Raw genomic sequence first — 15,364 nt, 5'->3', positions numbered from 1 at the left:
AATTTACAATTAGGAAGCTCTGAAATTAATCCCTGGGATTAAGACATATAAAATTAGAGGGACAAACAAAATGAGGCAGGATGATTTTAGCAGAACAATCTCAGTAGAACAAAACAAGACTTGGTTGATTGGTCCTTGGGAGCAGATTGTGGCCGCACAGGGCAGGGCTGCCCTGGGAACGAGCAGATGCTGCCCAGTCCTGGCCCTTGTTCCTGATGCTCCAAGTGACGTTGCTGTAGGGCAGGACGTGCCCCCGTCCAGCTGTGCAGAAATCAGGGTCCCCAGGAAGGGAGGGCATCACCACATCTCCACATCTGATGAAAATTCTGCAGAGATTCCCTCTACTTACAGCTTCTGTTTCCATGAGAAAACTGGTTATTCCATGCTCAAAAAAATTGATTGATGCAAAAAAAAAGGGAAACTGAAAAACTACAGAAATGAAAATACTGACTGGAGAAATAAGTGTTTTGATTCATCAGTAAAGGCAAAGCTAAACAGAAATCACTTTGAAAGAACAGGTTACGTTGGAAGGGAGGAGTAATACTGGGTTTTATTAAGCTTAACCCTGAAAGGCACTGTCCCTTATAACAAAGTTGGCTACAAATGACTCATCCACAAAGTAACTTGAACAGCACTCCACTAGCTTCTCCCAACAACACAAAACATAAAAGCAGGTCCCAAATAAAAAATGAGAATGTAAAAATAATAATAGTAAAAAAAAACCTCCCATTTTTTCTCCACATGATGCCTCACAAACATATAGATATTGAAAGCATTTTAACTTGTGAAATACGAAATGCAATTCATGCTACAGAGGAATACCTCAGCCTTTAACTAGGGAACAGTCTTCCCCTGGTGTCTGGTTATTAGCTATCATGCAAAAACAATTAGTCATTCAAGCAATTAGGAAAGGAAGTACCTCCTAAAAAGGTTCTGAGCTTTTAAAGACTTACATGCAACTGCTATAAACCTAAACACTGTTCCTGAGTGAAATGCAGTTATCCTATCACCTCTCCTAAAGAGGCTCTTTGTATCATGTGTTGTATATTCTGGATGCTCTTTTAGCTGCAGTCTGAGCCTCCGGTGAATTCTCCTCCTGCTCCTCAGACTTCTTATGGTTTAGGAATATGTCTGACTTTAAGAAGCGGCTGTAGCTGTCGTATTTCATGAGATTGAATATCTGAAGAAGAAAAACAACACAAAAACAACCTGGGTTAAAACAGAGAAGGACAGTATATGAATTCCACTGTACTTTTGGTCTACTAGTACTGAAATAATGGCTAAAAAGCATGACATCAAATCACATCTCAAACTCTCCATGTGGCCGTAGGTAACACACTACATCCTGGGTCCAGGCCGTGTTCCACAGTAACGTCTGTCCAAGCTGGAAAGCTGACACAGGAGCTGGGAGCTCACGTGCCACCACCCCCAGCCAGCATTGCTTAGGTGCTGGGTGAGGAGTCGGCCTGTCAGCACCAACGTCGTGTCTGCTAGCAGAGACACGAAGCAGAACTGAAGAAACAAGGCACCGTTCGTGCTCCTCTACCCTGCACCCCTAGCTGCAGTCCTGCTGGAACCTTGTAGAACAGGTCACTATACATGCTGAAAACTGGAAGATTGAGAAAAGTATCTAAATAATTTAAAGAAATACTGAAACTGCAAGAAATAACTGGATTAGCCAATGCTTTTTAAACTTATGCCAATCCTTACATCCCTTTTAGATTAGCATAAAACTAAACGACAGAACTGATTTCAGACCCCGTTGGAAATGCTGCGGGCAACCTGCCATGAAGAGCTGATCTGGCACAGATGGGCCCTGCCAGCTAGAATGGGGTTAGAAACTGGGGAGGGATAAACCCTTCCCCAGGAGGCTCCCTGTGGGCCCGAGAGGTGCCCTCCTTCCCACAGCCACGGGGAGCGCACGCCGAGCGCAGGGCTCAGGGGAGGCTCGGTCCTCCACACAACTGCTGCCATTCTGATCCATTCCACACCATTACAGACATGTAGAACTGATTTGGAGTTTTCTGCAAAGAAAAGGGCTGGAGAAAGGAGTCTGGGATCCACGCAGGTGTCAAGGTCACGGCTATGTTTTACTTGGGGTGGAAACAGCAGGGAAGGAAAAAAGAAAACATTAAAATTGTATTTGAGGCAAAACTGAGCCATCACCCTCTGACTATGGTTTCAGTGGAGGAGCCGCTCTGAGTCATCCTTCGGGACTGATTACAGCTTATGGTGCCCAGAGTAACTAAGTTTCTAAAGAGGAGTTCTGGGATTTTGAGTTGCTGCAATGGGAACAGTGACACATTCCATGTGTGATAATGGCAGCTTTAGCTTTATGGGGCTCATTTCTAACAGATAACATCAGTGGAGCTTGCTCTTTGCAAGGAAAACTCCCAAACTGCTTTTTCTTCTCATGTTCTCAAGGAACCTGAACACAGGCAAAATGGCAAACAGGCAAAACTTAACTGTTCTTGTCTGTGCCCACAAAATGAATGACCTACAAAATAAATGCCTACAAAATAAATGATGTGGAGTATTTTATTAACCACTGCTTGTTTACATATTTAAACATTTTGGATTATGTTTAAAAGAAATGAAATCTCGTTTTGATGAATTAGTTGAAACCCATCCCACCAATAACAAGTTAGATAACAAATGAATCAATAATAATAATGTCAAGAAAAAAAGTATCCTCTTGATGCAGGATCCTACTGGAGATACAACTCCAGCCAACTAAGCATGGTCAAAGCTGCCTCCTGGATAGGGCCGGCTAATTACACTGTAATTAAACATATCGGCCTAACTCAAGGAAAAGAAACTGTAACGAAGGCTGTTAAGCTATTAGAGCTTAATAAATCAGTGTTAAGAACGTAGGTGCTTCTTGTTCCTAGGTTCACCCAAAAGGCCTCCCTTCCTCAACACCTGTGGAGGGGGAACATTCCAGTGGGGACCTGGAAACCTGCGAGATTCCTGTGGGCCACTTTCCCAAGGGCTGAATTCACAGCCCACCAGCAGCCCCCTTCACACCCACGGGGCTGCTGAGAACCGGAGCATCCGGCACCACCGAGGCTAGAAACTCGACAGCACTTTGTGTTTCAAACACCCAGTGGCAGCAGCAGTTAATGCTGCTCTTCGGAGATGAAACTAGACCACTCTTCATCACTTTATAAGGACTGAAAACCAGAGAAGGACATAACTCTTCCTGAGCTATCTTCTAAGAGCAGTAAACAAAGCCCCAGACAGTGGAGACCTGCAACAACCCCTCCAAGTTCTGCATTTGGTTTTAAAGCTCAGACTTTCTTCAGTACGTCGTTCTTCCCCACGCTAGTTCCCCATTTCTCCTGCTGGTCCAGCATGTCCCCAGTTCACGTGTTACTAATCCCTGGGGTTTAAGTGCACCCTCCTCTGTAAAACTAAAAAACATTTTAACTCCAACAGTTGCTCCAGCTTCACTGCCATAATCACAGATTTGCAACACTGAGGTTTACAAGAGCGTCTTCCTTCCCTTTCTCCCAAGGTGAACGTTCTTCCATGAAAAGTTTTGCTTCCTTACATAGAAACTGGATTTTAGAGATTTCTGCTGTTAATGATTTGGAATCTGTTTGAACAGCAGTGGATCCTTTGCTCCACAGGCCACTTCAATGAGCCCAGTCAGCATCAGACTAATGAACTCAGCACCTGGTGTGAGGCAGGTTGAAAAGGCTGCTTAAACCAGGGTACTGCCTTCTGCCAAAGAAAGAGCCAGACAGAAAATACAGCTAGTCCCCAGGATGGCACAGAAAAATAGAACAGACTGCAAGTGTTGGCAAACTGTAGATACATCATAACTTGCACTTTAAAATAAGGCAAAAAGTGAGAAAATTTGCCACCAAAAGACATATCTGCAAAAAGTTATGCAATTTCTACCACCCTGAGGTCTGGATATAAAGGCAAAGCAGAGAGCAACTGTTTTTTCTAGGCTGCGTGTGTTACAGAAGAGGGGCTGTTTCAGGAAGCTGCATTTTATTCCCACCAATATAAAAACGAAAACAACTCGAGGAGAAGAATCCTCACAGAATCCCAAGGAAACTGGCAGCAACTACTGGAACAAACTCCAGCCACGACGCGGGGCAGGCCCCGGCACAGGGAAACGCGGGCACGGAGCCGGGCAGCTGGTGACTCCCAGCCTAAGAGAAAAGAACCCAGGAGCAAACGGCATCCGCATCTCCCCGGAGGGCCTGAAGTGGATTTAGCCTGCGTGGATCCCTTCACTGCCCGTCCCTACGGAGCTGGGAGCCAGGCCCTCCAGACCCCTCGTTTCCTTCTCTGCTCCAAGAGGCTGCACTGCACATCTAATCCCTAGCACAGGGAGCGGGAGGGAGGTTCCCATCTTTCCTGCACTGCCTTGTGCTTAGAAACCCCACCCGGATTATACCCAGAAAAAATAAACATTAAGAAGTAGATGAAAGCTATGGAAACCACCTGCTGGAAGAAAAGGTCTTTACCTGGTCCTGGAGCTTCTGGAACATCAGAGGGTGAGGTGTCTCCAAAATTGTCTCATTCAAACGGGACTGCCCCTCCACGTTGACTTGAGAGGAAGCTTTACTGGACAGGAAGGTTGTGTAAATTTCTTTAGCTTTTTCCTGCATCTGCAAAAAGACAGTTATTTAAATCATTAGTTACTTTGGAAACATCCTCTGTGTTTGTTAAGGTTTCTTTTGAGATAGCTCTAGCTCACTTCCTTCTTGAGGTCCACATCTTCAAACCAAAATGCAGTCCAAAATAAAATAAAGCAAAATAAATATACATAGATCAGCTTCTTCACATATTTTCATTTATACTGGAGGAAAAACATGTCACTGCAGGTCACTGTCTACCCGGACATGAGCAGGAGCTCGGGGCATTCAGCACCTCGGCTGAAGAGCAGATTGTGACGGCCAAATCTGAGCACCCAGTGTAGAAGTGCCCAGCACTGTGAGCTAACAAGGCCTTGTCGTCACTGCTGGGGGGACCGTTTGTATTAATGTGCAACCAGCACGTGCAGGGGGATGCAGCACTGCGGAAGCCGGTTGTCGGCCGCACGGGCAGGGCACCGCGCGCGCCGCGGCTGGGTCCGCGCAGCAGCACTAACAGGCCTTGTCACCACCGTGTCCTGGCCTCAGGGCACCCCTTGGGCACCAGGAACTACAAGATGAAAAGAAACGACGACTGTGCTTCTGCTACTGATAAGGGTAAGACCCTCAAAAGCCTCTGAAAGCTGCTAAATTAGGATGGCTGTAACTTGCCTAAAAGAGTCGAAGTTTGCTCGGATTCCAGATATCCCGTTTCGGTGCTCTTCCCGATAAACCTGTGACAAGGATCATGTTTTGACCCGAGCCAGCACTGTCCAGCTGCAGAGCAAACGGCCACAGCCCTCAGCCTAAATGCCAGGTCCCCTTGAGGAAAGGGCTGGTGAGGGAGCACGAGGCAAAGCCTCGTCCCAGCACCCTGCACGCCTAAAGCACGGCCGCAGGGCAGCGGTGCTGGGTGCTCACCAACATTCCTCGTTTTATTTTGATTGAGCACCTGGATCTCCAGAGCAGCAGCCACCAAGGGACTGTATCTTTGGTAGGAAGCGGGCCTGAGGAAGGAAGCACTGAATGAAAGAGCAATTCGCCCAGGTTCTTTTATATCTTACTAGAAATCGAGAGCTAAGCTTGCTCTGGAGCTCACAATCAACATTTGGGGATAATTAAAAGAAAAGCTACATATGTTCAACAGTTCACAAGGTCTAAAGAGTTAACTCTGGCAGTGCTGAGGGGGACACATCTTCCAGCATATTCCTTTTTGAAGGAGACATTTGTCTAGTGGATGAGACTAGGCAAGATCAGGCCGTTAGTCGCAACAGAGGGTTTCATGCAGACCTGCAATCCTTGTGGTTTCCCTGACGAGGGAGGACTGGCTCAGCCACGTGTGCTCTGAGTGACAACAGCACCAATTCACCACCCCGGGGGTGACTGCTTTAACTGGCCAAGTGACAGCCCTGGCGCAGGCCCGTGTGGAGCCTGGTGGTTCCTTTAGCTACCCTGTGAGGAAGCCCAAGTGCCTGCGCTGGCTGCTGGTACCACCTAAATAACCACTGAAGCTGCTGTCCAATCTCAGCCCTATCTCAGAGAGGGGTAAAGGTCTGTAAAATACTTATGTTCCTGCCATTTCCATGGAAAAGGAAATAGAAAAAGCAGCATGACCACTGAAGGAAAAGCTGCAGGGCACGTTCAGAAGTTACTTCCTCTACTCAAGCTGCCAGCAGATCCTTGGTGGTGGCTAATGAGCATGTACGTAGCTCCAAACCTGCCACGAGCCACCGTTTCTGGTGCACAAGGGAGACAGGAGCAAGCTGTGAGCAGGGGAAAGAGCACAGGAAGGTGCAGGGGAAACATGAGAGAAACCAGAAGTCTGGGGAGGAAGTTGGGAGAACGCGGAGGGCTGCGTGGGAGGCTGCTGAGACGGGGAGGACGTCGGGATCTGGAAGGGCAGAGTGAGAAAGGAGGGAAGTGAAAGTGCTGTGGCAGGGAGAGGGGTCCCCGAGACCTGCAGGTCTGACACAGCAGGAATGCAGAACATGGAAAAGCACCAGCAGGACTTAAAAGCTCTGCTGCACAGGGGAAGAAGAAAAAAAAAGAAAAGAAAGAAAAGAAAAGCAAGCATACTGTGCCTCTGCACATCAGTTTAACCAAAATTAATTAAAAAAATAAAAATAAAAGAGCCCAGCTAAAGCTCAGTCTTTCTTTGTCCCCGCCACAGCTGGCACCTGGGCAAAGCCAGCGCAGTGCAGAGAAGAGGGGATGTTGCTAGTTCAGGAGGTGCCTTTCTTCATTCAGCATCAAACTGATGCCCCAGCGCAGGGGGTTCACTCTGGATTTTAAATAACACTTAAACTGAGAGCTCGTCCACAGGTGGCTATTGAAGGACTTCTGGCACTTTCCACTTACAGCTGCGTGCTCACCCCGGCATCCCTGCCAAATTCCAGTCTGGAAGACAGAGTTCTGTCCGCAGAAATCCCCCTCAGTATTTCAAGGGGATACAATATTCTCTCCCACTTCCTTTCCGAAGGTCAGATTCGGCTCCCAAACACGCGTGGCTCCCACATGAGGTGAACGGGAGTCCCAGATGCTCGTGTGAACACGCAGCTGTGCAGCACTGTGGCTCTGCTCAGCTATTCCACACTCCACAGAAGGATCAGCCAGATCATCCCAAACAGATTTTTGTTGCTGTAGTTCTGAAATTGCTCTCTGCACAGCTTCTATACAGAAGAGTTTTGGTGCATGTCAGCAATAGCTGAAAATATGTGCACTTGTTTGGAGTTCTTAGTCCTATCTGTAATTTACTTTGAAGGCTCATTTGCAAGGAATGCAAACGAGCATTAGGACAGTGAGCAGAGTGGACATGCTGTTTAGCTCATTGACAATTACAAACACAACCGCGTACAACTAATTCCACTAAAATAATCAAAGTTAAATGTTATACTCTGGTCCCTACCACCCTCATCTCAATAAATAAGCAGGTGTCCTAAGGTGAGGACCATACGGATGGCAGCAGAGTTGACTGTTACAACTGGACTTGACAGTCCCTAATAGTCACTAAAAATCCTATTTCTATTTTAATGTCAGTTTAAAAGGAATTATACCGAAAGTGTAATTCTGTTTTATACAGAAAGTGTAATTCTGTTTTATACTAAAGAGATGTTTCTCAGGTTGAGGTGAGGACTTTGCGCTTCTGTGCTGCGAGAGGGGCAGAATCCAGCGCACGTGCAGACTTGTTGCTGCCCGGCCCTGCAGATGCTGAAGATGTCCCCTGCTCCCCGGGCACGCGTGCGCTTGGCACCCGCTCATCAGGACAAGAGCACAACCCGGCCCCTTGGCCTTGCGAGCACTGCCCAGGGGGCCCTTGCAGGGAACAGCAGAGGATGCTGAGGAACGTGTGATTATTTACACATTATTTGCCTGGGAACAATGTTTTAGGACCATCTTCACATGGAACTACCAGTTTTCTGGCACTCTCTCCCGCGCAAAGGACACCGACACACCAGCTGCCACGTGTGGCCCAAGGGCCTCGCAGGGCTGTGTTCCTGTGCAGTGTGCCTGACGCCAGCAAGGCTCATTCGCTGCACGGGCTCCTCGGGTTCCTACCAGTAAGTTTTCAGAAACACAAACGGGTTCCTGATCTCTGCAGGGAGACACCAACTGCTGCTGCGAGCGACAGGAAGAACCAAAACCCTTAGGCCCAGCAGCCTCCCATTTCCTCTTCTTATTCATCCCATTCCAGAACCTAACATCCTGTCCACACAGTCTGGGTGAGAAAGTGTCCCACCTGAGGCAGGTCTGCGTGAATAAACTACTGTTTCCTTTGGCTGGAGGAGGGCAGAAGGGGCTGTACATTTGTGTCTCTTGCCATGAGACGTATGAAAAGTAAAATGGCAGGATTTACAAAAAAAAATGTGTTTATATTTAGTAGGAGTTTTGCAACTACTTTGTTTTATCCTCAAGGAAGCCCACTCTAGAGCACCAGATACATTTAAAATTTGTCCTAAAAAAAAAAAAAAAGGGCATTTTCAGAAACATGGTATGCGTATTGGGCTGGATTGAGCACATTTTGAAGCCCAGAAGTAGATTCTGTGTTCATGCTAGAGCTAAATGTGGACATAGGCCCAAGCAGTGGAAAAATTTTTTTGGAGGTGCTCAGCTGAAAAACTTTCAATGAAATATTTTGCACTGGAAAAATACAGTTTTCATGAAAATGTAAGTGTTCTGTAGGTATATAACTATTTGAACAAAAATTTAAACAAAAATCTAAATAAACACTCAATTTGGGGGGATAAGGCAAAACATTTCATTTTTATACAGTAAAACATTTTGTTTGCATTGCTTTTTATTTTTATGTTGCCTTAAAATATTAATTTTAGTGTTGCATATTTTCATGTAATATCCATTAGGCTTTAGAGGTTATTGTATTAAATATCTTTTATATTTTAAAATGAGATGAGGTAGCATTACTGAAATAACCTTTCTGCTATTCCAAAGCAACAATAGAAAGTTTAGGGTTTTGAAAACATGGGAAACTTGGCAATTTCAGCGTTTTGTTTTGATTTGAAATAAACCCAGCGTTTTTTCCCACACAATTCTGCCATGATGATTTCAGTGAAATTCCTTCAGATACACTTATTTCCACTCACATGAAATACAGCGGTTTTGTAACAGAAAACTTCTAGCTCTGACTCTGCTGCAGAAACTTTGTTGACAAGTAGAAGTTATTTAGAAAGCATACCTGTTTTTTCCCCTGTGTTTTCTTAAATTCTTCACACGCTAGCCAGAACAACACGTTTTCTTCACTAAATTCTTTCTTTAAAAATTCCTAGGGAAGGGTAGGAGGAAAAAAATAATAATAATAAAGAAAAGTTAGGATCCAATTTCTCAACTTTTTCTCTTGTCCTACTATAGTTACTAAAATCAGGTGCTTTTCCACAGCATGAATTTACACAATGTGGGGTAACAGAGCCCCTGCTCTGGTGGCATCTCAGTGCTACCTGCGCACAAATCAGCAATTATAAATTTGGCACTGTCAGAGCACGTCCCAGCAGAACTACGAGCTACATTTAAACACAAAGTTTATCAGTAACTAAAAGTTTCTTCAGCCTCCATTAAATAATTCGAGCAATTTTCCAATCCATTATTCAGAGGAAAACCCCAAAATACAGGGCGATTTCATCAGCAGACAACAAACTCCTTTAATGACGGCCGCAAATCATTTGGGATTCTAGTCTAGTATCCTCATGTTTAGTGAGCAAAAGCTCTGCAAATAAAAGTGTTCCTAAACATGACCATCAGTGACAATAAATTTACTTAAGTAAACTAAAGCACAAGACATATTTGCATTCTCTAAGTTGTGTTTAAACAAAGCACATTCCTTGTACAGCAAAGCACATTTTAAAGTGGGGGAAAAGTACATAAAAGTTATTTATAAAAAGCAATGGCTGAAATATGTGGAGCTCTGAGATGCTCAATTTTCACTTTCAAGTGTTAGAGATTAAATAATGTTTTGGTAACAAGATTTTATTTTTTAAAGAGTTTTAAATCACATGAAATTTTGTCATTCTGATCTACAGGCTTTGAAGCAGCCTGTCAGGACATCATTTCATCCCATCCCAGTCTCGGGGCTTGGTTCCACAAACCCATATCCATATCCTAGCAGGCAGATCCTATGGACACAGCCAACGCCTCTGGCTTCTGACCACAGAAGGCCTTGAGAAGCCACGGTCACCTAAGCCGGCCTCACACCTGCCTTGGGAGCTCCACAAGCCCCCAGCGTGTAGGAAAGCTAAAGGGATCTGCGCAGCCCACACGGTTACTCAGGTCCGGGAGCAGCAACTTGGTGCTCGAGTAACCGTCGCTGACGGGAACAGGCTCAGCCTTCAGCAGCACGCAGAGCTCGGCAGGAGAGATCAACGGCTCGAGGACCTCTGTTAATCTAATAGCACCTTGTTAATCCTTTCAAAACTCAACAGATCTGATTAGGCAGAGGCAGCCGAAGGTCTTGGCGCAGCCCTAGTGACCACGGGCAGCAGACGGCAGCTCAGAGAGTCAGCAGAGGCCGGAGCTCCAGAGCTCTCCTGCCTTCACTCCGTGCACGTAGGCAGTGGGATGCAGGCCGAGGTGCTTGCAGCACCTGTACAGCTGCCCCATGCAAGCTGACAGCTCTAAACCCTAGCTGGGCGTATATAAATATTGATAAAGAAAGTAGCAACCCTAAATCGTTTAACTCCTTCTGGATCTTCCAGGAGGTTCTCCAGCGACGTCGCCCATTTCGAGGTTCCTTTCAAGGTTTGGTGGCTGCTGCTTGGGTGACTCTCACTGTCATTTATCTCTGGAAAAAGAGAAAAAAATAAATCTTTGTAAGGAGCAATGAGTATCCCTTGCATTTCTTCCCCATTCCCCTCCCCACCCTTGGATTACAGCTGCTTTCTTAAAAGGAAGCGCCATAAAACTGAAAATAAACACCCACACACATTTGAATTCTGCTTTGCCTCTCAGGAGGCAAAAGAAAGGCCTTGTGCTCAGATAATTCACGAGCAGGGGAGCGGGTTTGATAGCGGGTCGAGCCCCTCCTGCACGCAGGGCCCCGTGACCGCAGCCCGGGCGGCACAAGGACCATCCGCTCCTTCCTGGTGCCACCAACGGCATCGTCTTGGGTGAAGCAATTCCCCCATCAGCCACACAAGTCGAATTTATGGTTAAGGAAAGAATGGTCACCAGGGGGGTGGAAGAGGGAAGAGAGAAGCTGGACACCCTCCACTGCCGACCGCTCACACCGGCTCCCTCTCCGTCCAGCTCTACCGGCACAACCCGACTCCATCTCCACTCACATTCCTCCCCTCTCCGATGTACCCCTCGAACCTCCCCACGTTGCTATCCCACAGCATTTTACTAAACTACCATAAAAACAACACTTCCGTTGAGGTGCTATTTAATATAATCCTGAAAGAATTTACTGCGGTATTGCAATGGCTATAATTAAAAGAATAACCCCCTGAAACTCTATCTTCATTGGCCATTTAATAAAGAAAACTTTACTCTGGAAACGGCGACAGCATTTCCTAACTTACACCAGGAAACCCCAGTCTCAATATCAACACGTAACACCCAAACTACATATGCTGCTTTGATCATTTAAACGAGAGCAGCATTTATCTGCTGTGCCTGCAAGCTGGGTGACAACTCGGTGTGAAAACAAGGGAATTAAGGACTAGCAGTTCTTCTGCTGACATTTCTGCCCAAGGAGACATAAAACATGCGATAGTTGGTAGAGATGCAAATTAAATCTGTTATTTCTGCATGGGAGAGGAAAGCGCTCGCTGTCTTTTAGGCAGACGAGCAGGCAGGGAGCAGCGAGCTGACAAAACGGGCTCCCCACAGTGCAGTCGTGGAGCCTCTGCTGAAGGAAACCTTCCATCAAGCACATGGCCATCATATATTTGCTTTTATTATGCACAGGGGCCAGGTGCAGCCAATGATTAAGTGATTATTTTGACTACAGTGCTGTCTAAGGGAAGAACCCTGCCCTGAGCTAAGCACAGGCAGTGGCTGGAGCGGTATTTTGGAGAGGAATCCCAGGGAAGCTGCTTTTCCCCCCATCCCGTAACTGCAGCAATAGCCTATTTTACTCCATGCATATAAAGGCAAGGGGGGTAATGCAAAGACTCTAATCATCACCTGAAACGTTGCTTCAAAAACAGCAATGTTTGCACTCTCCAAACAGGAGCTTGTACTGAAGCCATTAGAGAAGGTTAGCAACAGCAAAAGATGCAACTTTGTAGACCAAAACTCACGATTCCAGCCCTGGCTTTCAACCACAGCAGTCCCCAAACTGTCTCAGCCCCCGAGCTCTTTGCACAGCACTTTGCTCCGTATCACACGGCCCAAACTCACACGCTGGGCAGACTCCCATCAAACGCTCAGCGAAACGCCTGGTTTTAGTGCCCTTTTTACCAGGCAAACCTGTTAACGGGAGGCAGGAGGCCACAATCGGCACGGGTGACACGAGCACCCCACAGACAGCACCTTCCTGATGCTATGTTTGAATAGCGCTATGCAACATCCATACACAACGTTAAGAAAATCCTCCCCAGTTCCTTACAAACTCAACTTGAACAAACTTCTGACTGCACTGCACATGTTTCCCCCCCTCTTTTTTCCTTTTTACCTGAATGCTTCAGAAAGCTGTAAACTCTGAGCCCTTTTATTACTGATTTAAAAGTGCTCTGAACACCTTGCCTTTTCCTCTGATCCCTACCCAGCTACAGCCGCCTGCATGGAATTAATAGCCCAGGGTTAGGACACACTGGGTGACTTTCTAATTCAGCAACCCAACTGGGAAAACTCCCTTACTTTCCATGTATCCGACCGCCGCCGGCTCAATCCCATGCATCGAGTTTTTCCTGGTAACCGCTGCGCATCGTGAGACCTTCCCGCTGCAGCGGGGTTTGCTCCGCGCGCTCGGGTTAATCAGAGCAAGAGCCTCAACATCCTCTTTTGGCCGTCGCCAGCAGCAGATGGCTGCTGGGTTCCAGTTTTAACCACGAGGAAGGAAGCGGACGGGGCCGTTCTGCTGCTCGCGGCGCCCCGTCCCGCGACGGCTGCTCCGCGGGCACCAGGGCTCGGCGCCCCCGGCACGCGGCTCCTCATCGCGAACTCGCTGATGAGCAACGCGCCGCACGACAACCCGGTCCCCTCCGCAGCGGCGGGCCCCGAACTGTGGGCACGGCCGGTACCGGCGCTTGCGAGTTCACCTTTTAGTTCTGTTTAGCCGTGCCGGCCCCACGCGGTAGCGGGACTCGCGCTGCCGGGATCGGGCGAGCTCCGCCTCGCTTTCCTGGCGCCACGGCCCGCGCTGGAGCGCGGGGCTCTGCCCGCACCGCTACCCGCGAGGCCGCGGCGCCCCCGGGAGCCCCGCGCGGGGCCCGGGCGCCCCGCGAGGCCGCGCGTCCCGCGCGGCGGCGCCCCGCGGCCCGTACCTGAGGGCGGCCGCTTCCTGCCCAGGCGGCTCACGGCCCGGTTGAACATGTCGCTGCCGCCGCCGCGCGCGCCGGGCGCCGCCCCCCGCGCCCGCCTCGGCCCGCGCCCCGCGAGGGGGCGGCCGCCGCCGGCCCCGCGGAGCAGCCGCCAGCAGGGCCTGCGCCGCCGCCCTCGGGGCCGCCCGCGGGGAAATGGCCGTTTCTTCCCCTCTCAAGGCGGGAGCGTCGCCCCCGCTCCCGGCCACGCGCCCCCCTTCACGCTGCCCTCAGCTCCGCGCGCGGGTCCGCAGCCCTCGTGTCGCCTCGCGCTGGCTGCGCGTTCACCACACGGGAGCCGCGGGGTCCCGGCGCCACCGGGGCTCTGCCAAGCGGGGGCCGCAGAGGAACAACCACAACAACCTTCTCGTGGGATTGCCCACAGAGAGGCGTGCGGCTTCTCACTGAACAAAAAAGAACTGCGGCCGGGGTGAAGCCATTGCCAAATTGAAGACATTAAGTTGTCCCAGACTTTCAGCAGAAACGCTCAAGTCTTACTGAAAAGGGCAGACGTGGCCAAAAAGCACCAAAATCCTCACTGGCTGCTGAGGCCTCGTCCTGGACTGAGAACAAAGTATCATACCCGAAACTGCCTCTGGTGGGCGAGAAGGTGAGGGACCCTCTCCCCGAAAGGGATGAACGGATTCGGCTTTATCCCATGCGCTCATGCTTGGGAAGTGGTGGCGCCAGGGACACCAGGATAAACGGCACCGGCACCTCCCAAACACGTACAGCACAGGACCTTCCAGCTAAAGCAACGGGCCTTGACCGCGCTGGACTTCTGCCGCCAGCACCAGGGCCCAAGTCTGTGTTACCCGGTAGAGACTGGGGCAGGGGTGTGAACGGGAGACCGCGTTTCTGTGGAACCAGCAGGAGAGCAGAGGGTAAAGCCAGGTCCGAACAACCAGGGCAGCAGAAACACAGGCCTCTACCCTGAGGGCGCCCTTATGGGCAAGGAAAGCAGAAGGAAACCAGCGTTGTCTCAACCTGCGCGTCGACTCAGACACACTCGAACAGTCTCCGCAGTTGCATCCATCCATACAAGTGCACTAGGTAGCTCAGAGCAGCACATCTACACTGAGGCAAGACAGAGGGCACAGGTCATTTTATTTTTTCACTGCAAGGATCAAATTTAACTCCAACATTTTGTCTTTACACTATAAGAGTCAGTATTGGTGGGAAAACCTAATCAACTTCAAAAGAATCTACTGAAAAAGGGTTATGTGAAAAGATTTAATAGTGAACTTAATATATTTGAAGGTGGGAGCACATGTACATAACAACAAAAGAGTCCTTGGGAATCAAAGACCGTGTCTGGAGTGTAATGTCCTTGTACGGGTATCTCCAAGAAGCTTCAAGGAAACCAGGGGTTCAGTTGTGCTCTATTTACATGCTACTAAACCTGTACTTCTCCAGATAATCTGTGGCATGCCTGAAGCATGATAGTAAAAAGAAGAAAAACATCCAGCCCTATATTGATCAATACAGAACAGTGGCTTTATACAGCCAGCCTTTTCACATTGAAAATGCTGACGTATGATGCTTTACATGAATAAAATACAATACCGGGGTACTGCCACATACTGCCTTAACACATAATATGTCAACACGCGAATACCAACTTTACATATTCTTAAATTGATTTTTTTTTAAGACTGTTCACCACAAGGCCTCTTAAGAGCTTTTTCTCAAGTTTCATAGGTCAAAACCTTTCCTTAAAAATTAAGCTAACATGGCCCACAGGTTGGTGTGATAACCTTTGGCTGTCAAGCACATTTTTCCCTTAAGAATCCAGGCAACCCC

At 48.3% G+C, this 15,364-nt stretch overlaps 1 protein-coding gene across 2 annotated transcripts; it reads right to left on the bottom strand.

Annotated features, from left to right (window-relative positions):
• Positions 1–524: 524 nt before the first annotated feature.
• Positions 525–13,620, bottom strand: RGS10 (regulator of G protein signaling 10). Of its 2 annotated transcripts, XM_088519995.1 has the most exons (5): positions 13,526–13,620; positions 10,760–10,878; positions 9,283–9,369; positions 4,485–4,628; positions 525–1,180 (listed from the first exon to the last, which is right to left on the bottom strand). In XM_088519995.1, the coding sequence occupies exons 1-5, from the start codon at positions 13,572–13,574 to the stop codon at positions 1,034–1,036; spliced, it is 546 nt and encodes a 181-aa protein (XP_088376121.1). In that variant the 5' UTR covers positions 13,575–13,620; the 3' UTR covers positions 525–1,033. The 2 variants fall into 2 exon arrangements, with proteins under 2 accessions (XP_088376121.1, XP_010220438.2); XM_010222136.2 differs by lacking the exon at positions 13,526–13,620 and having other exon boundaries at positions 10,760–10,988.
• Positions 13,621–15,364: the final 1,744 nt, after the last annotated feature.

Source organism: Tinamus guttatus, unplaced genomic scaffold, assembly GCF_059628265.1.
Source record: "Tinamus guttatus ecotype Peru unplaced genomic scaffold, ASM5962826v1 Tinamus_guttatus_pri_ptg000079l, whole genome shotgun sequence".
Lineage (NCBI taxonomy): Eukaryota > Metazoa > Chordata > Aves > Tinamiformes > Tinamidae > Tinamus > Tinamus guttatus.
Note: the sequence above shows the minus strand (reverse complement) of the source record. Positions and strands in the feature narration are given on the sequence as shown.